The sequence below is a fragment of the Manis pentadactyla genome, chromosome X (genome assembly GCF_030020395.1).
Source record: "Manis pentadactyla isolate mManPen7 chromosome X, mManPen7.hap1, whole genome shotgun sequence".
Taxonomy (NCBI): domain Eukaryota; kingdom Metazoa; phylum Chordata; class Mammalia; order Pholidota; family Manidae; genus Manis; species Manis pentadactyla.
The window spans coordinates 113,440,967-113,462,281 of NC_080038.1; the positions used below are offsets into that span (position 1 = coordinate 113,440,967).

The window sequence follows — 21,315 nt, forward strand, 5'->3', positions numbered from 1 at the left end:
TGTCTTTCTAATCTAAGATTGGCCATAGTACAGCTAACATAAAGCTGGCTACATAAATTAACTCTAATTTTGTTATTTATACCATGTCTTACAGATCTCTCATTACCATTCTTGTTTGGCCTTTTTTCCACCCCTCTTCTTTATTCTCTGTTAGAAACAGGGTTCTTGCAGTGACCAGTATTTCAGGTTCCATAATGCTTGGGAAGTTTGAAATATTAGCATTGGCTCTGGAAAAATTCATAAAAATTATCAGAATCTTTTTCTTCAGTATTCTAAACAATAAATGGTAGTTGAATGGATTTGGGAATAAGCTATTTATGGGAAACAAAAAGATCTCTTGGCTCTTATACTTTCAAGCTTCTCAAGCCCTTTCTTGTTAGTGACATGGTCTAAATATTACTGATCTTTCCTACCCACAGGTTTTTTTCTCTTCATTGTCACAATGTTATTTTTTTCAGACCAGGCTTTCAAGATAGTTGGACTAGGTGTCATGATCATGAACCACATGGGTTTCCCAATATAGTTTAATAGTCAGATTTCTAAAAGCACTTGAGGCATTAGCACCCTTTGCGTAGAATTGTCATTTCAGGTCTCCTTAGTCAACTCAGCCACACTATTTTCATGTTATTGTACCATGTGAAATTTATGTTATCTGGAAATACCCAGAAGATGCAAGTAGTGACTTGGCACTTTCTTAGAAACACTGTTCTAATAAAATCATCTTTACGAGTTTACAAATTACAGGCCATCAATTCTGACAGTCAGTGGCCATTCTGAAACTTCTTTTCTTAAAGGAAATAGCTCCATTTTTCACTCTGTGCTTGCTTATTGATATCACCCCTGTTAATATGCAGCTATGTATTAAGTTTTCAATACATTATCCCTAATATTGACTAGAGGCCTTATTCTTCTAAACATTTATGATCTTCAGACCAAGGAGAGTCATACATAAAACCAAGAAGCTAGAGGGTTCTTTTTCCCAACAAACCCCACTCCATTTGAGCTCTTCATGTTGTACTTAATTGGGAACAAGAAGTAGACCTACCCCATTGGGCAAGTGGCTGGCTTCCTTACTCATAACCTTCAGAAATAAACCCTTCCTTCTCCTATTTAAAACAGTCTTCTCTGTTCCAGTTTGAAAGGAAAAAGAAACAGGACAAGCATGCTTTTCATGAAGTATTGCTAAATTCTTAATAACTGATTAATTATATTGAGGCTTTAAAAATCACAGTCTCCCAGAACTTAAACCTAAGGGTAATGATTTAAATATTCTAAAAAAATATTACCCCTCTGGATGGTAAATATAGGCCCATTTTAATCTTAATTCATAAACTGCATTTTTCACAAATAGATGAATGAATATAATATGGACACAAACCCTCAATACCAAGAAGCAACTGTAATTCCATTTAAACGCCAATGATGCTTCCTTCTTTCTCTTTGGAATTATCTATTATAATCTATGAGTGAGTAAAATTTTATAAAAAATGATTGCTTTCTCAATAATTAGCATACCCACCAAGTCCAGTCTATACTAAATATTTTTTTAAATTATATTTTAATGTGGATAATTAAAGAAAACAACACTATGAACACCCATGTACTCATCTGCCAGAATTAAGACTGCTAATATTTATCATATTTGCTTCAAAATATATATATTTTTAATTTTGGTATCATTAATCTACAATTACAGAAAGAACATTATGTTTACTAGGTTCCCCCCTTCACCAAGTCCCCCGCACATACCCCTTCACAGTCACTGTCCATCTGCATAGTAAGATTCTGTAAAATCACTACTTATCTTCTCTGTGTTGCACAGCCCTCCTGTGCCCCCCACGCACTACACATACTAATCATAATGCCCTCTTTCTTTTTCCCTGCCCTTTTCCCTCCCTTCCCGCCCATCCTCCCCAGTCCCTTTCCCTTTGGTAACTATTAGTCCATTCTTGGGTTCTGTGAGTCTGCTGCTATTTTGTTCCTTCAGTTTTCCTTTGTTCTTGTACTCCACATATGAGTGAAATCATTTGGTACTTGTCCTTCTCTGCCTGGCTTATTTCACTGAGCGTAATACCCTCTAGCTCCACCCATGTTCTTGCAAATGGTAGGATCTGTTTTTTTCTTATGGCTGTGTAATATTCCATTGTGTATATGTACCACATCTTCTTTATCCATTCATCTACTGATGGACACTTAGGTTGCTTCCATTTCTTGGCTACTGTAAATAGTGCTGTGATAAACATAGGGGTGCATCTGTCTTTTTCAAACTGGAGTGCTGCATTGTTAGGGTAAATTCCTAGAAGTGGAATTCCTGGGTCAAATGGTATTTCTATTTTGAGCATTCTGAGGAACCTCCATACTGCTTTCCACAGTGGTTGAACTAGTCTACATTCCCACCAGCAGTGTAGGAGGGTTCCCCTTTCTCCACAACCTCACCAACATTTGTTGTTGTTTGTCTTTTCAGTGATGGCGATTCTTACTGGTGTGAGGTGATATCTCATTGTGGTTTTAATTTGCATTTCTCTGATGATTAGCGATGTGGAGCATCTTTTCATGTGCCTGTTGGCCATCTGGATTTCTTCTTTAGAGAACTGTCTATTCAGCTCCTCTGCCCATTTTTTAATTGGATTATTTGCTTTTTGTTTGTTGAGGTGTGTGAGCTCTTTATATATTTTGGATGTCAATCCTTTATTGGATCTGTCATTTATGAATATGTTCTCCCATACTGTAGGATACCTTCTTGTTCTATTGATGGTGTCCTTTGCTGTACAGAAGCTTTTTAGCTTGATAAAGTCCCACTTGTTCATTTTTGCCTTTGTTTCCCTTGCCTGGGGAGATATGTTCATGAAGAAGTCACTCATGTTTATGTCCATGAGATTTTTGCCTATGTTATTTTCTAAGAGTTTTATGGTTTCATGACTTACATCCAGGTTTGATACATTTGGAGTTTACTTTTGTGTATGGGGTTAGACAGTGATCCAGTTTCATTCTCTTACATGTAGCTGTCCAGTTTTGCCAGCACCATCTGTTGAAGAGATTGTCATTTCCTCATTGTATGTCCATGGCTCCTTTATTGAATATTAATTGGCCATATATGTTTGGGTTAATGTCTGGAGTCTCTATTCTGTTCCACTGGTCTGTGGCTCTGCTCTTGTGCCAGTACCAAATTGTCTTGATTACTGTGGCTTCATAGTAGAGCTTGAAGTTGGGGAGTGAGATCCGCTATACTAAATATTTTAAGTTAAAATATATTCGAAGGTTTTTAAAAATCATGTGACTGACTTAAGTGTAATCAAATTGAGAGTTTTGATTCCAGGAGAAGCTTCAGGCCAAAAAGAGTCATTGCCTGAAACCAGGAAGCAAGAGGCTTTTTTTGTTTTCCTGACCCAGCCCACCCCTTTGAGTTCCTCCTATTTTAGGAGCAAGTAGACTCTCTATATTGTTGATGGAAACAAACCCTACGTAACTGGCCCTGATTACCTTGTAAAAAAAAATAACAATGACTTATTCTGAATTTGATCCATTAATAATGTTTCTCTGTATAAGTAAGAAAAGTATATGTATCTGTTGGCTTTTCCAGTTTTCTTGCCCCACCCCCCCCTTTTTTTTCACAGAATAAGCTTGCTTCTACTTCTGAATGTTCCAGCCAAAGGCTGGGTCTTTAAACATTAGTGCTTCTCTAATGGACTCGCACCACATGCACATATGGACATCTGTTGTATTAAGTGAACATTCCCATCTTAACTGATTATGTTGCCATATTAATATGCCTGTATAAACAGGGAAGAGAATAGGAATGGGTGGTAGGAAGGGGGGATTGATGGGAGAGTCATTTAACAATTTAACAGGTTCATTAGTACCAGCACATCGTTTATTCTTCATACATACTATAACCACTGCCTACATATAATTATGAAAAGAAAGCAGTGGCAGTATTTGCAAAGCATTTTAGATCATTTTAATGCATTTTTCCTTTTAGAATATTTTCATGGAGTCTTTGGACCTAAGCCCAAAGCCTATCAAGAAGATACTACCAGTGTGTGTGTGAGCCTGGGGTATTGCTGAAATGTAACTTCTTAGAAATGCTGCTTTCCTTTGACACCAGGTACAATGGGAAACTACAGAAAGCTTAGAGTAGCTGTCACTTAAGTGAAAAAGGAGTCAGTTATTTCTAGCATCTTTCAAAATCATGTCATATAAGAAATTGATCTTCCATTGAGGTTTTCTATATTGAAGAGAAATATGACAGCTCAGATATCTTTCACTTCAGTTAAATATTAATAATTCAAGCTTTCAAATAATGAAATAACTTACATAAATTGTGTTAGATTTTTTCAAATAAAAATATAATAAAGTTTCTTATATTTATCATATACCTCCATATCCCTTAATGGGTTTGTGGTATTCTTCATTAAGGAACAAGTCACCATCTGTCACTTTTGGGTTCTACAGACCATGTCCCTCTCTGTAAGAGCCATCATTGTTCAAATGGTTATCTTCAGGCCTGATCTCTTTCCTAATATCAAAGAACAAGTAGATTCTATATCATCCGTTGGGACCAATTCTGCACACTAATGGAATCAGCTGAGAAAATAGGCCTTCCTGATGAGATTTCTGAAATAACCAACCTAAGTATAATTCTTCAATTGGAGAAGGTCTCTAATTTAAGTACCAAGCACCAGACTACCAAAGATGATTCTCTAGAATAGGGATCAGCAAACTTCTGGAAAGGGCCAGAAGTAAATATCTTTGCCTTTACAGATCATAGGATCTCTGTCCCAACAAATCAACTTCGTGGTTGTATTGCAAAAGCAACTTCAGACAACGTAGAAACAAATAGATGAGGCTGTGCTCCAATAAAGCTTTAAATATGAACACTGAATTTTGAGTTCCATGTAATTTTTATATGTCACCAAATCTTCCTTTGATTTTTTCCAACTCTTTAAAAATGTAAAAACCATTTATATTTTTACATTGTAGGGCATACAAAAGCAGGGGGCATACTGGCTTTGGTTTTAGGGCTGTAGTTTGATCCCTGCTCTAGGTTTTACCAGTTACCTCATTACCATTCCTACCTCTCACAGGCTGTGATGAACTGCTTTGTGGCTACAACTCCTTGCCTGGCATCATCCCTTGGTTCCCTCCCCGTCTCAGGGTTGTTGGCACTAACCTATATCCTGCTGCCTTGTTAATATGGAAAATAGAAATAAGGGCATGTATATACACTTTCAGTTAGGTGTATTCTATTTTAAAACTAAATACTATTGGTTTTACTAGTAACAACTGCAGTTCTGCATGGAGAAAGTCTAAACGTTGACAGTAAAGGTTAAATGATTAGGAAAGCTAAAGGAGATGGATTATTTAGCTCAAAGAAGACAAGTTTAGGGCTGATGAACTATTACATAGTTATTATGTTACTGGTGGTTAATAGCCATCTTACACTTAGGGGCTCCTACATGAGAAAGTATAGATGGATTCTTTTAGCCCCTATTAGGGAAGAACAGTACAGTTAACTCACTAACAGAAGAACAGCATTATCTTTGTACATAAGAAAATCTTAATAATCATAAAGAGTGAATAGCTACCCAACTTACTAGCTCCACTATAAAAAGAATAAGAGGAAACTAATGAAAACTGCAACAGAACACATTGAATTAGACATAAGGAGAGACTGTTAGATTCTAGAAATTCCAAAGTTCAAGGCCGAGTTCTTCATTAAAAAACGCATAGAACTATAGTAAAACCTATCTTTGACATCAGATAGATGGAAAAGATGATCTCTGGAAGTCTTTTAAAATCCTTTCACTGGCAAGAGGTGTGATAAGGCTACTTTCTTTTATCAGCTAAAACCCTACCATTATTACTTTGCTGACGCCAACTACCAATCAATATACTAGATCCTGTGTAAGTGGAGAGAGATAATAATGTTCATTGAGTAGGATTCTCCTTGTCAGTTAGGTGAAAGTCATGCTAAGGGCAGATGGAAATGAACATTAAAGAAAACATCCAGTGAGTGGAAATAGTCAAAAACAGTACTGGAGTAAAGAGTTTTAGCTTGTTATTAATTGTGGAAATAGCCTTTATTTGGGGGAGAGATTTTGCAGGATCTTGCTACTTAATGTAAGGTAGTAGAAGAAATAAAATCAGGAAGAGCCCAAGCCTGAAGCAATGAACAAAACTAATAAGAGATTAGATCAAAATGAGAATTGTAAAAGCCTTTGAAATAAGACTGAAAATTCAAAGCTAAAGGAGCCCAGTAAAGGGATATGAGAGGTGACATAATATTGGTGTTGTTCAAGGAGAAATAAGTACTTCACATGGTGAATTTGATGAAGAAATGAAATTCTTGGAGTAGAAAATCTCTTTCACTCAATCTCTCTCTCTAGATTTGCCTGCTCTCACATTATTTTTTGTTAAATAGGAAATCTTGTTTGAAGGATGATTCATCAGTTAGAACTGCATTTGGCTGCAAGCAGCTAAACCTTATTCCTGTGGCTTGATCACATAACCCACTCAGTAGACTCTGGCTTCCATTTCATTACCTAGAACAATATCCTATGGTCAACTCGAGCTTCAGGGGAACCTGCTAATTTCAATTTTATTTTGATTTTGTCACAGTGCTTCCTTGAGCAGTGTTAAGGTTATGTTAGTAAGAAAAAAGCAAGGTTAGGGAGGCAAGAAATTGGGTTAACAACTGGCAGTGTCTACAATAAATAGTATAAATTTTTCAAGTCAAGTCTTGATTTTGTGCTTTTGACCAGAGTCCTTGTAATGATCCTATTTATTTCTGCCTTTTAAAAAAGGATCACACTAAAGGGAACACTAGTGTACTGTTGGTGGGAATATAAATTGGTGCAGCCACTATCTAAGACAGTATGGAGGTTCCTTAAAAAAATTAAAACTAGAAATACCATAAGACCCAATAATTCCATTGGGAATTTACCTGAAAAAAACAAAATCGCTAATCTAGAAAGATACATTTACCTCTATATTTATTGCAGCATTATTTACAGTAGCCAAGATATGTAAGCAACCTAATGTCCATCAATAGATGAATGGATAAAGAAGATGTGATATATATGTATGTGTACACACACACACACACACACACACACACACACACACACACAAGGGAGTATTACTCAGCCATAAAAAAGAATGAAATCTTACCATTCACAGCAACATGGATGGACTTACAGGGTATTATGCTAAGTGAAATAAGTCAGATACAGAAAGGCAAATACTTTATGAATTCACTTATATGTGGAAAAGAGAAAACAAAACAAACAGAAATAAACATAAATATAGAGAACAAACTAGTTGTTGCTGGGGGTGATGGGCAAAATAGATGAAGCTGATAAAGAGGTATAAACTTCCAATTATAAAATAAATAAGTCATGGGGATGAAAAGTGCAGCATAGGGAATATAGTCAATAATATTATAACAACTTTGTATGGTGGCAGATGGTAACTACACTTATCATGTTGAGTATTTTGTAATTTATATAAATGTCAAATCACTATGTTGTATACCTGAAACTAATATAATATTGTATATCAACTACACTTCAATAAAAAAAAATTTAAATGCCAGGTAAAGAACAAACAAAAAGACCACATTTTCTTTTTTTCTCTCTCTTTTTTTAAAGTAAAGGTATCATTGGCATACAATCTTATGAAGGCTGCACATGAGCAACATTGTAGTTACAATATTCACCCATACCATCAAGTCCCCCCGACCCCACTGCAGTCATTAGAGTCACTTCTTGAAAAACACATTTTCTATCTGTCTGGGCTGTCATTGTTCTGTTTTTGAGGTTATAACAGATTGATATTTAAATAAGTTGAGGTCACTTCTCCAAAATACTTTGTGTTAAAGATGATAAATTTATTACTGAGAGAAAGTACCTCTAATAAAAACTTTACTTCATATTATGCCGCCAGTCATCTGCAAATAAGAGCAGTACTGGCTGCAACAGTATTGGGTTTATAGAAACCATTGGCTTTAATGTATAAATGTCAAAAAATTATCATTAGTATCCATTTTGTAGTCTGGATATAAAGTAAAGCAGTAGGTAGGCATCAGAATGTATACATGCAGTGTGCATACTTTCATTCCCAACTTAAAATTTTGCTTCATATCTATTAACCTTTGTTTCCTATATGGTGGATGAACATGGGGGCCTAGAACTGAAGTGTTTTTCTTCCTTGTGATTTTTTTTCTCATCTTTTATTCCACATTTTTAGAGCAAAGAAATGAGAGAAGTGTCAAATTATAAAGCTATACCTAGATGCTAAAATAAAAGAAATCCTAGAGATTTCTGCAGTGACAGAAATGTGTTAGGTTATTACATTATCTAGTCTAATGTAACATGTATTAATGGTTCATATGATTAATATAATCTCAATATTTAATATAAGAGACCCCTACAGAATATCTCATAACTATAATAGATATGTTTTGTTTATTTGAGTATTATTACTGTTCCACCTAAAAGGAAAAATAATTTTTAAATTTGAAATCATAAATAATTTTCTATTTCTTTTTTTTTTAACAGCTACAGTAGAATGTTACAATCCAAGAACAAATGAGTGGACCTACGTTGCAAAAATGAATGAACCCCACTATGGCCATGCTGGAACTGTGTATGGAGGTGTAATGTACATTTCAGGTAAACAGTTATAATGTGAATGCACTTAATACATAAACTTTTAACTATACCACCATCTTTTCATAGAGTGTTGACAAAAATAATCCAAAGAAGTGGATAATCAAAATATAATTTATGTTGAATTTGAAGATACTTATGTGTATTCATTTAGTATTATTTAAGTTCATAAAATTAGTGGCAAAGCAATCCTGCTATAAATATCTAACTTTGAAGAAATTGGAGTGTTCAACTTCTCCAGCTTGCCTTTCAGTCCCCATACTCTGTACTCTAATAAACTCTATACTCTAATAACCACCATTCATATTCTCTATGGCAGTACATAATTCATTTCTATTTTAAATTTAGCTAAACTCTATGAGGAAGTATAGCATTATATAACATATAAGCTCTACTGTGCATAAAACTTGCTACTGATATACATATAATGCACAATAATGTTCATTCTCTCATTGGTGCAACCTATGTGTTTCCCTTTCCCTTAACATTATAATGGTATTCTACTATGATGTCATTGCATGACTGTTTCTGTGTTGATTACCTTTATTTTGGCCATGTGCACATTTATTTTTCTAATAAAAAATTCTGAAATGGCTACTGTTTGTTCACTCCAGTCTGTACAGTTGTCCCAGTAACAACTTTCATTCTTAAATTATTGTGTTCAAATCATCCTTGTAAGGAACTTGGAAAGGCATCTTATTTTAATGTAATGTCCACCCCTGCTATTGAAGTTTTACTTTGTTAGGCAGGATCTTATCATTCATCCCTGGCACAATCTTGCTTTCACAGTTTTTCCCCCTTTTGAGTGCCTGCCAGTGCCAGGCCAGCAGTTACATTATTAGAGAACAAAGGTGTGAGTCTCTGAACACTGCCTTACGAAACCTATAATCAAGAAGGATCAGTTAAAGGCCTGTAAGGTGTGATTGGCAGGTTTCTGTAGTTAAATTTATGAGCAACTATAGGACATCATATATTGAAAGAACCATCCAGAAATCATGTGCTCCACTAATCAATGATTTATACCGTCTACCTAATTTGTGTGTAAAGAAGCTATGCCATTATAATGAGAGCTCCAAATCTTCTGAGAAAAAAATGACATCCAAATTACTCTAGTGGTACTTTGGCATCACTACAATATACTGCACAAATAACCTTCCTAATCAAGAGTATGGCAGGAACCATAGCTGATTTTAAAGTCAAAGAATACTGTTTTGCTTTCTGAGAATTCTGTAAAGTACAGAAAAAAATATTAAAAAGCAGAAAGTTAAAAAACAAACAAACAGTGATTGCCATCTGGCCACCAGGTAGTGGAGCTTTGATATGGCTGAAAAGTAGTTCAGTTCTCTCCCTAATCTGCAAAACATACAGCTTGATACTTTCTTTCATTGGAGAAACTGATTTATATGTGATCTAAGAATACACTTTGTAGATGACATGGACTCAATAAATCAAGTAAATGACTGCACATCCTAAATGCCACATATATTCTGCATTCTACTTGTTAGCTTTTTAAGTGTCCATGCTGATAGCAAATGACATTACCCACCCTCACTCCATCCACCAAAAGCTCTACAAAAGCAAACAATTCTGAATATTTTTGGAAGCTTACAGGTTTGCCCAACACTTCCAACTCTTTCAAAGCATTTTGGCTTATTTCACTTCATAGTGACAGTACTAAGATAACTAGAGTAGATGCTCTGATCTGGCAAGTGAGGAAATGGGCACCTAGAAATTAAAGCACCCAGCCCCATGCTCTGTGCCCAGAGGGTACCCACTAAAAAACAGTAGGAATGAGTATTGATTTGTAGTTGAGATATACTGCAGACCCAACTCTAAAGGCGGCAAAAATATTTTTTCATTTAGTAAAGACTCTTAAATCCCACAGTTCTCTGTTTAAGAGAGCCATTGCAATAACATGAGCTAGGTTTTTGTTTCTTAAGAAGATGAAAACGTTTTCCTTACTTTTAATACAAAGAAGGTACTTGTAGAAGACAGACATTTATAAAAGCACTATTGGTAAGTTATAAGATGTCATAATATGTGGCTAGATATTTATTATCTAGAAAATCTTTACTTTTGCCTTTTTATAATAATTTGTTTAGCTCATGTCTGTTATCTTCATTCTGCAGGAGGAATTACTCATGATACTTTCCAAAAGGAGCTCATGTGCTTTGACCCTGATACTGACAAATGGATCCAGAAGGCGCCGATGACCACTGTTAGAGGTCTGCATTGCATGTGCACGGTGGGAGAAAGGCTCTATGTCATTGGTGGCAATCACTTCAGAGGAACAAGTGATTATGATGATGTCCTAAGCTGTGAATACTACTCACCTATCCTTGACCAGTGGACCCCCATTGCTGCCATGTTAAGAGGGCAGAGTGATGTTGGGGTTGCTGTCTTTGAAAATAAAATCTATGTGGTTGGCGGGTATTCCTGGAATAATCGTTGTATGGTAGAAATAGTGCAGAAATATGATCCAGATAAAGATGAATGGCATAAGGTTTTTGATCTCCCAGAGTCCCTGGGTGGCATCCGGGCTTGCACACTCACGGTATTTCCGCCGGAAGAAACCACACCATCACCTTCTAGAGAGTCCCCTCTTTCGGCACCCTAAGATTCATCTGTGCCACTAAGATGCTGTAGTCCTATCTTTGCAATGTGTCCTGGATTCTCTTCTTTTTCCACCCCACCCTTAAGTAGTGTACGTTAGGATTAGCCTCCAGTAATTGATACGAATATTGGAAAAAAAGACAACATTGCTGTTCTTTGTGCTGTTTGTTTGGCTTAGAGTGTTTATAAAGTGGTAAAAAAAAAAACCATTCTGGAAGTGTAGCCCATTGAAGCTGATGTTTAACCTACAGAAAACAACAACAACAAGGTATTGTCTATAAAAAATGTTTCCTCAGTACTTTGCTAATGCTGCGTGCTGGGTGTAAGGTACTTTTCATCTTATGTTAGAAAGCCCGATAAACCAGCCTGACGGTGGATTATAGTAAACGTACAAGTGTGATAACTAGGCTTCAAAGTACAAAGTTTTCCTTTCATCTTTGACTGTAAGATGTCAAAGGGAGGCAGCCTGCTCCAACAGGAAACAATAGACAAAAGGTTGCCGACTCGCATGAGCTACCTCCCTCTTCTCAGAAAGTATTTTTGACATATCTGTCAACCTACCTGTCTGCGTGGGTGCATCGAGAACATAAAACGTTTCTTAGACACACAGGAGAAATAATCACTGAAGCTCATCAATTGTAATTTTAAAACACCAGCATGACCCCTCTGCTTATAAACAAGGGTTTGGGGTTTCTACGGTGTGTATAAACACATATAAATATATATCAAATTAAAAATTTTTTAAATTAAGTGGCATGGCAAATCAATGTGAAAAAAATTTTAAGAAATGCTTTCCAAAAAGCAGCTTCTATTAAAATGGGAATTCAGTATGCACAGACTGAGTGTACATATGTAGAATCATACTGAATTTAGATGGATAAGGGCTAGAAATTTTGAGCAATTAAATTTGTCACTTGACCAGATTTTTCCTTCCAAAACTAATCGACACTTCTCCTTTGCTGTTGAGGTAACTTACGTATTATACGTATTCTGTGTACTCTCAATTCATAAGGTTATTTAGCACAAAGTAAAGCAGCCTCACCTGGTGAGCTGCTTTTGCTCAGTGAATTCAACTTCCATGTTTTATCTTTTTTGTTCAATAAAAAACATTTAATGTCATTTTGGTCTGAGGCATCCCATTATTGTCTGATTTGACTTTCATTAAATATCCTTTTTTCTTTTTGGTATGGCAAGATGCAAGTGATCAGAACTTGGAACAGCTTGGATTAATGAATATTAATGACTTTCATTCAAGGAAAAAAAAAATTTGACCAAGTCTAACTTCATTGGTCAAAATTCATTGTTGGTTGTCTTGGAGTTAGTTTGTGGAAGATGCTAACTGGCCTCTCTTCATCCCCACAGAAGAACTGTCAGAGATGTTAAACCGTAAGAACAGTTAAATTTCTGAGGTCAGTTTCCCTGATCTTCAAGAGATCCATCTTGCCTCATGAGAAGGAGTTGTGTTCTTGACCTGTAAAAAATTGCTTGAGAATTGTTATGGCCATGTGCACAGTCTTTCTTATTTTATCTGCAAATGACCAGATTAAATCTGAATCAAAACTTTTGAGCTATTTAGAAGACCTAGAGAGAATGTCACCAAGTTTGTTCACCAGTGGGTAATTAGCAGTGCAGATGTCACTTCCTCTGTCCTGAGTGAAACATAATGAAGATAACAATTTTCCCATCAAAACAGTTTTTTAAGTTGAGAAAAGTATGGTTTGCATGTGAAAGACCCTTTTTGTCAACAATATTCTTTTTTTGTCTTTTTTTTATTAAGGTATTATTGATATACACTCTTATGAAGGTTTCACATGAAAAACAATGTGGTTACTACATTCACCCATATTATCAAGTCCCCACCTGTACCCATTGCAGTCACTGTCCGTCAGTGTAGTAAGATGCCAGAGTCACTATTTGCCTTCTCTGTGCTACACTGTCTTCCCCATGACCCACCCCCACACCATGTTGTCAACACTATTCTTAAGGCAGAGCAACTGGTCAAGGGATTTCAGTTCTCTGCTATAGGCAAGCAGATTTAGCCATTTTCACATAGTTCACACCTGCCTAAAAACAGGGGCATATACAGGACAGTCCTGCCACAGTCCAGTGTGGGTGTCCTTGGTCAGGTGGCTCTCCTCCAAGTAGCAATGGTTCTTTCCATTTTGTAGCCTCTTCTGCCTCTAGGACTGTCCTCGGAGTCCTCTCCATTCAGTGAGAAAAATGGAATGTTGCAGGTATGAGGGCTGGAGGGGTCAGGCTTGAAGGAGGCATACACCTCACTTCTGTCCACATTCTGTTGGCCAGAAGTCAGTGTCAGGGCCACATACAAACACAAAGGGGAGTGGAAAATACCAGATAGCTGCGTGCCCAGAAAGAATAGGAAATAGGGTCAGTGACCTGTTGGCAGTTTGCCACGGGGAATAAATAACACAAAGCATACACAGTTCTGTTTGACAGCTTACCTTTTCTCCATCCATGTCATGTTATTTAGACTAGCAATTAATGTCACACAAGCACTACTATTAAACAATTCCAACAGCTGGTAAATTATTACACATCTTCCTTCACAGTGAATTAACTATTTGTCTTTATCAAAAGTATCTGCCAGGTTGGCTTTACAAGAATTTCTCACATGTGCCATTCTTCATTCTTAACCTATTTGAAAAAGGAGTTATAGAATACACTAAATCTCAAAAGGTTCAAATTTTCCTTCTTGGTCTAGGCTGAAAGGGTGGGAAAGATGAAGAAAAAAATCTACGTTGCCTGTTTCTAGAATTAAAAAAAAATTCATCTGATAATCCAGTTTTGCCCTGAAAAGTGAAATTACGACCTGAAGCTATTTCCTAATATTACTTTAGCAACTTTTAAAAAACCTAAGTATGTAATGTTTCTTTGGGAGTTGCTAAAATAATTCCCTCACTTTAGCCTCTGAGGAAGCGCTCCACAGGGCAGTTAAGTAGTGTTTTATTTCATTAGTTCGAACATGTGACCTTTCTTTTTTTTTCCCCCTTTCAAGGGCCTCTGCATTTTTTCCCCCAAGAGCAGTAAGCGCTTCCCTGAATGGAAAGTTGGCACTGCCTCTAATTTTATTCTTGGCTTTTGTGCCTTTTCTTTTGTTTTTCATTTCAAGCCACTTTCCACATAAGATAGCTCTTTGAGGAGCCAGGGAGGAAAGTAAATATGAAACAGTTCACAAGCATTAGGGGAATTTTACTTTAAATTGGTCAACTAATGCTGTATTTTAAATTTTGGAGGGTAATTCTAAAATGCAAAATATAGAAAAATTGGAAAACACAACAAAAGAAAAAAGGTCATTCATCTCCCTCAATATCAAGATAACTATTGCTAAAATGTGAGTATATCATTTTACACAATTATCATTTAAAATCTATATAAAGAATTTCATGCACCATATATTTTTTGATTTGGCAGTACATCGTTTTGTGATATAAATATGTTCTGATACATCAATGCATTTCTGATACAGAATACATTAATGCAATATTTGGAATAAGACTTTCTAAGTCCTATATTAAATGAGGTTTAACTACTAGGCAATGTTTTAGGATTTTGTTGGTTTAAAAATATTAAAATATTAATATGGTCAAATCAGGTGTCTGCAGAATTAAGTAATAGTGATGGTAGACATTAACATATTTATTTCATCAGTGAATCTAAGTAATTTGTGTACTTCAGATCTCAAAATGGATATTTCATTCTCTATTTAAATTTAGTGTCCCTTACTGTCTCTACTAATTGGTATTATGAAATAATTGTCAAATAGGTCTTTACCTTGCATCTGTTTTTTGGCAATGTGACTAAGATAAATGAAGATTGAATTTTTTTTAAATGAGAATAAAGGCCACAGTACTCTCAAGAAAACATTGTAGCAGGTATTGGCAGACTTTTTCTGTAAAGAATCAGTAAATATTTTCATCTTTGTGGGCCATACGGTCTGTCCCAGCTCCTACAACAACTCTGTTGTAGGGCAAAAATGTAACAGTGCAGAAATTATTGATCATGGATATGTTCGAATAAAATTTTATAGACCCTAAAATTTAAATTTCATAGAATTTTCACATATTACAACGTATCACTCTTCTTTTGACTTTTTTCAGGCATTTAACAATGTGAAGACCATTCTTAGCTCCAGGGCCATAGAAAAAAAACAGGCCACGGACCAGATGTGGTCCATGGGATCTAGTTTGCTGACTCCTGCATTACAAGAGCATGTTTCATTATCATTCATTTATTCCTCTGACAAATATTTATTGTGACCCTATTTCATATAAGTCAATGAAGACTCAAAAAGGAATTGTTACCCTCAAGAAGCTCAGTCTACTTGAGCAGACAAATACTATGTAGAGGGCGGGAGGCTACAATGAGTGTGTGAAGAAGCAACATCTGAGCAGAGCAACACAAACAGATGTTTATAATATGGGAGGCTATAAGGAAAAGAGTACTTGTGTTAATAAAATAGAGCTTATCTTGCCTCAAAGATTAAAAAAAAAAGAGTACGAGTTGGGAAGGAGTAGCCAGTCCTTGAAACCTTAGCTTCTATCCCCTGAGATTCAGCTTCCTCTAGCAGATCTCTCACTAATTATCCCAACTACCAACTTGCTGATTCTGTGCCAGGTAGGGACACACATTACCTGTTTTTTAAAACATTCTGTAATTGGCAGAGACCAGGATGGAATATTTAACAAGACTTCCCTAAAATTACAGTGTATCAGTATATACCTTTAACCACAAGGAACAGAAACCCCCCGCTCTGATAATAAGGACATGTGTTTTCTTTTCAGGCTGAGGGAGCCAACTTCGGATATATGACCGCCCCTGGACCAGTTGCTATGCCAGGCATGGATTGGCTTAGAGTAATTATCTGATGTGAAATTGTCATTGGGGAACTAACCATAATACTCTCCATACTCTGGAAGAACAAGGAGGAACCCCAGAGAATGAAATTAAGCTAATTGGATTTACTTGCTTCAGTTTGTCCACGATCAGTCTAGGTGTTTCCTAGATTAGTGTTTTCTGAAGTCTGGGCCACAGCCTACTAGTACAAAAGTTCTCAAAGTGTCATGCAGGCACCCTGGTGTCCCTGAGACCTTTTTAGAGAGTTGAAGAGATCAAAACTATTTTCATCATAATACTAAGATGACTTATGCCTATTTCACTCGCCTTCTCTCACAACTGTACAGTGGAGTTTTCCAGAGGTTCAGGGACACATGATGATGCCATTGCTCTGTCAGGTCATGGGGTATGACTTTGTGTATTCTTGTGTTTAAAAAATCCTCATTTTTCATTTTTTATATGGTAAATATCAACAGATGTGTGCCACATAAACAAAACCTCTTTGGTGTCCTCAAAAAATTTTGAGGTATGCAAGGGTCATGAGACACAGAAGTTTGAGAGCTACTCTATTCTAAAATAAATTTTAGCAACAATTTACAGAAATGAAATTAAAGTAAGTGTACTTATTAAAATTTTTTTTAATTAAGAAAATCACAATTTACATACATACATGTATATACACACACACATATATAATCAAAAAAATTTGCAAAGCAATACTTACACAATTACACATGTGTATGTGTGTGTGTGTGTGTATACTTGGTTACAGTATAAATAAAATGTCTTACTGTGACTCTGCTTCTCTCTGAGGGTCGCACTGACTACCTTCTGCAGACCAGCTTCCTTGACAGGAGCAAGTGAGAGGATTTGGGGGCCAGATCTGGATGGTGTACATAGAACTTCCCACACTACTTTCAAGGAGGCTAGGACATATAGTCAAGGGTTGGAAGAGAGAACAATTCCGGTGAAACACTAGCAGATCCTGCCACAGTGAAATAGTCTCACCGCTTTCAGAGGTGACATGTTTCCAAGGAACTGGCAGAATCTCATATCGGGTCTGTCAGTCAAAAAGACCTCATGGGGTATGAGATCTTGAAATCAGAGAGGGAACAAGAAAAAATTGCTTTTGCAGGTATCAATGAGGGAGCCCCATCTGCTATGGCTTCAGACCATGAGATCAAGGTAGCAGATGCAAGAAAATCTCATGAATTTTACTCCCACTATTCAATATTAGTGAGTTGCTGAAGCACAGTGCCAGAGTGTCAGAACATCAGGAAACTGTAGGCTCTGCCCATTTCAGCTTGAACTGTGAACCTCTTTTGTCAAGTGGAAAACAGAGCAAAATACAGAGAGAAACTGAGTCATGACCTCTGCAGTGTGGTTTGCTTCTTTTTGTCAGAGCAAAACTTCAAACCCAGAGCTATGCACAGGGATTGGTTGCAAGAAACGTGTTACAAATCATTGAAAAAGGAGCCTGGACCCTGTGGACCAGGTTCCAAACAGGCTTCTGATCACTACTGCAGAGGAAACCTCATTCCCCAAACCTCAATACCACTCATCCAAGCACAGGAAAGGGGTCAAGAGCTGGGCCTGGTGAATCACTTCTGTGACACTCTGGGAGTTCTGTGACATAATCATATTTTCTGACTGCTTTGTGTCCCACACTTTGGGAGGTTCCCTGTATATAAACTCAACCACTCATTTATACTCAGTGGTGTATAGGTGAATATTTTAGCAACCTGGGAAAAAAAAGGGAAGCACCTCCATTTACAGCATTTGCCAATTTTGGTTGTGTAAATTCCCACCATGGCCCATTTTAAGGGAGCACATGACATCTCTAAGAATGGAGTTGGGAGGCGAGGCAAAAAACAACTTCTCACAAGCTGGTATAAGCCAGCTCCAGCACACAACTGTGGTTTTCATCAGGTGCACACATCACACCTTCGTCCTGTCTGTGGAAGTCTGAAACTGACCTGAGAGGAATGTGTAGAGGGAGAGGAGGTCGTTGGACACTGAAAAAATTTGCAGGCATTGGCCAAGGAGCTCCACCTCTTTGAAACAAGAAGCTGGGTGTTTCAAGAAGCTGGGACAATCTTGTAGAGGGGTCAGTCAGGAAAAGAGGGTGGGGAAAACTTGGCTGAAGGTACTGGTGGTTTGGTGGGGCAGTAGCTGTGAGTACCTAAGAGGCAAGCTCCCCTTGGTACTGGAGACTGTACTATGTTAGTCCTCAGCACACTGATGGGTCAGCCTGCCAGGCCCCAGGAAGCCAGGGAATTATACAAACTGCCCTTCTATGTGCAGATGTCCAGAAGGAAATGGTGACTTGTGGCCTGGTCTGGTCACATAGGGAAGCTTCACAGGACTTGAACCTCTGACCTAGACAGTTTTGAGCACTGTGCCTGGAGCCTAAGGGAGACTCTGGGACCAGTGAGGCCAGTGTGTCAAAGGAGGTCCGTTACTATTATCCAAGAAGAAATATGTATCCAGAGATGACAGGGCAGGAATAGCTTGTCAGGGCACATGGCACATGGCTCTGTACATTTGTCACATCTAGTGGCTGCTCTTTCTGTTTTCTTCCCTTTGGTAGATTTCTCGTTTTAATCCCCATTGACTACTTACCCCTTTATGGGAGTGAGCACATCAGGTTCCATGAGCATACCTGATAGAGAGCTAGGAGGAAAGTATATGGAAAGGGTGGGAGTCTTTGGAAGGTGAAGGAAAACCACTCATCCATCAGGAAGTCACTACCAATTCTGCCTGCAAGGGAAGAACTGTTTGGTCACAGGTTAAGAAGACAGTCTTCAACGAGCAGGCAGGGGATATGGATGGGAGAACTGGTCCCTTTGTAGAGGGAGGGCTGTGAAGTGTCAACTGTCCGTCAGGAGTGAGAAGGTAGTGAGGTAGCAGGGGAGTGCTTCATGAACACATGCTCAGGGTGCCCCTCGCTCTTCACTGAGTGAACAAGTTAGCACACTCAAGGACATACACCGAGTCTTGCACATGCCACTCTTATTTTTGATGATCTGTGAGGGTGGTCCTGATAAGATATGGGCACCCATTCTTATGAGGTGTCCTAGCCACCCCACTCACGCTACTGCATGGGCAGTCAGGGGCTGTCTTGCAGTAGACAAAAATCCAAGAAGGAACCATGGAAAATTAAAATGTCCCAAATAATTGGGATTAGTGCCCTTCTAAAAGAGACCCCAAGAGCTAGCTTGTCTCTTCTGCCATGTGACAACATGGAGAAAAGACAGACATCTGTGAACTAGGAAGCAGGCTCTCATCAGACACCAGGTCTTCCAGTGCCTTGTTCTTGAACTTTCCAGCCTCCGGAACTGTGAGAAGTAAATTTCTGTGGTTTATAAGCCACCCAGTCTATGGGATTTTTACTTAGACACTAGCCATCTCCTCTGACCCCTTCTTTGTACTACCACCATCCTGGATCAGTAGCTCCAACCAGCCTTCTAGGCTTCCTCAATCACTTAAGCCAGAAAATCTGTTCATTCTCCTGACATCACAAAAAGGAGTGGTGGGCTCCATGTGTCCACCCTGTGAGAGCATAAATGCCAGATCTCAGAGAAGGTAAAAGGAATGTAAGAGATACCTGTTGTTTTCTAAGGCTTTGACAGAAATTTGAGAAATAGGTTTTTGGATGTTTTATTTGATATTCTTTCCATATATTCTTGTGGTTGTTTGAGTGTTTCTTTACAAGTAAAACTCTCCTGTAGATAACTTGTAGCTAATCTGATCATTTATGTAGACTATCTCAGGAACTCTACAGTTCAACCACCAGAACTAATAAATGAATTGAACAATATCATCGGAGCCCAGGTGAATAGAGAGAAATCTGATGTATTGTTTTGTACTAGCAAGAAACAACTGGAAAATGAAACATTTTTAAATCCCATTTATAGCAGTGCCAAGAAACATAAAATAACTAGTAATAAGTTTAACAGAAGACAGTCAAAACCATTGTGATGAAAACAACGAAATATTGCTAAGTGAAATTAAATTAGATGAAACAGAAGTATTTGGAAAGATATGCCACGTTCATAGATTGGAAAACTCAAAGTTGTTAAAACAGCTATTCTCTCCCCATTGAATTATCATTTCAAAGCCACTCCAGTTACCATCCCTGCTGGGTCTAGTGAGTCACGGGAGGAGTTCCAACAGCGAGGCCACAGCTCCTCAGGGAAGCAGCTGAGAGGAGACAGGCCTGAGGCCTGGGCTGCACTAAGATCATAGTAGAGGTGGCAGGTTATTTTGTTGCCCCTCTAATGCAGCTCTGCCCAGTGAAACGTGAGCCACAAATGCAACTGATATCTGTTAATTAAACAATTTCTAGCAATAATATTAAACCAGTGAAATTATTTTTAATAATATGCTTTGGTTAAACAAACATTCCCAGGACATTATCATTTCCACAAGTGATCAATATTTAAAATTACTAATGAGATAGTTTCACATTTTTGAGTTCCCATATGTGTTCTGCACTTACAGCACACCTCAATTCAGAAAAGCCACATTTCAGGTGCTTGATGGCTACAAGTCACTAGCAGCTGCCACTTTGGACAGCCAGTTTGAAGCAGTATCTTCTGTTGTTCTCTAGTTTTCAGGGTTTTTTTAGTGGGGTGGTGTATTGAAGTATTGTTGGTATACAATCTTATGTTGGTCTCCAATATATAACACAGTGGTTCAACAGTTAACCATATTATTAAATCCTTATGCTGACTAGTGCAGTTACTACTATCTGTCAACATAGAAAGATGTTATAGAATCATTGACCATATTCTCCATGCTGTACTACCATCCCCAAGACCAACTTATATTATGATAGTATTTTTGTGCCCCTGTATCCCCCTCCTCCGCCAACCCCTTCCCCATGGTAACTGCCAGTCACATCTCAGTGTCTATGAGTGAGTCTACTGCTGTTTTGTTCTTTCTGTTTTGCTTTGTATTTATATTCCACAGATAAGTGAAATTATGTGGTATTTGTCTTCCTTTGCCTGGCTTATTTCATTGAGCATAATACCCTCTGGCTCCGTCCATATTGTTGCAAATGGTATTATTTCTTTTTTATGGCTGAATAATATTCCATTCATAGTTATTTTTTAAAATCTATTGAGGTATTATTGACATACAAAAAGCTGTACATATTTATACAATCTGATGAGTT

At 37.5% G+C, this 21,315-nt stretch overlaps 1 protein-coding gene across 6 annotated transcripts in view; it reads left to right on the plus strand.

Annotated features, from left to right (window-relative positions):
• KLHL13 (kelch like family member 13) overlaps window positions 1–12,401 on the plus strand; it is a 195,638-nt gene extending 183,237 nt beyond the window's left edge. For all 6 annotated transcript variants that reach the window (XM_036929961.2, XM_036929962.2, XM_036929956.2 and 3 more), the window contains 2 exons: window positions 8,559–8,672; window positions 10,799–12,401. In XM_036929961.2, the coding sequence (XP_036785856.1) occupies window positions 8,559–8,672; window positions 10,799–11,286 (602 nt within the window). In that variant the 3' untranslated portion in view covers window positions 11,287–12,401. The remainder of the gene's footprint in view (window positions 1–8,558; window positions 8,673–10,798) is intronic.
• Window positions 12,402–21,315: the final 8,914 nt, after the last annotated feature.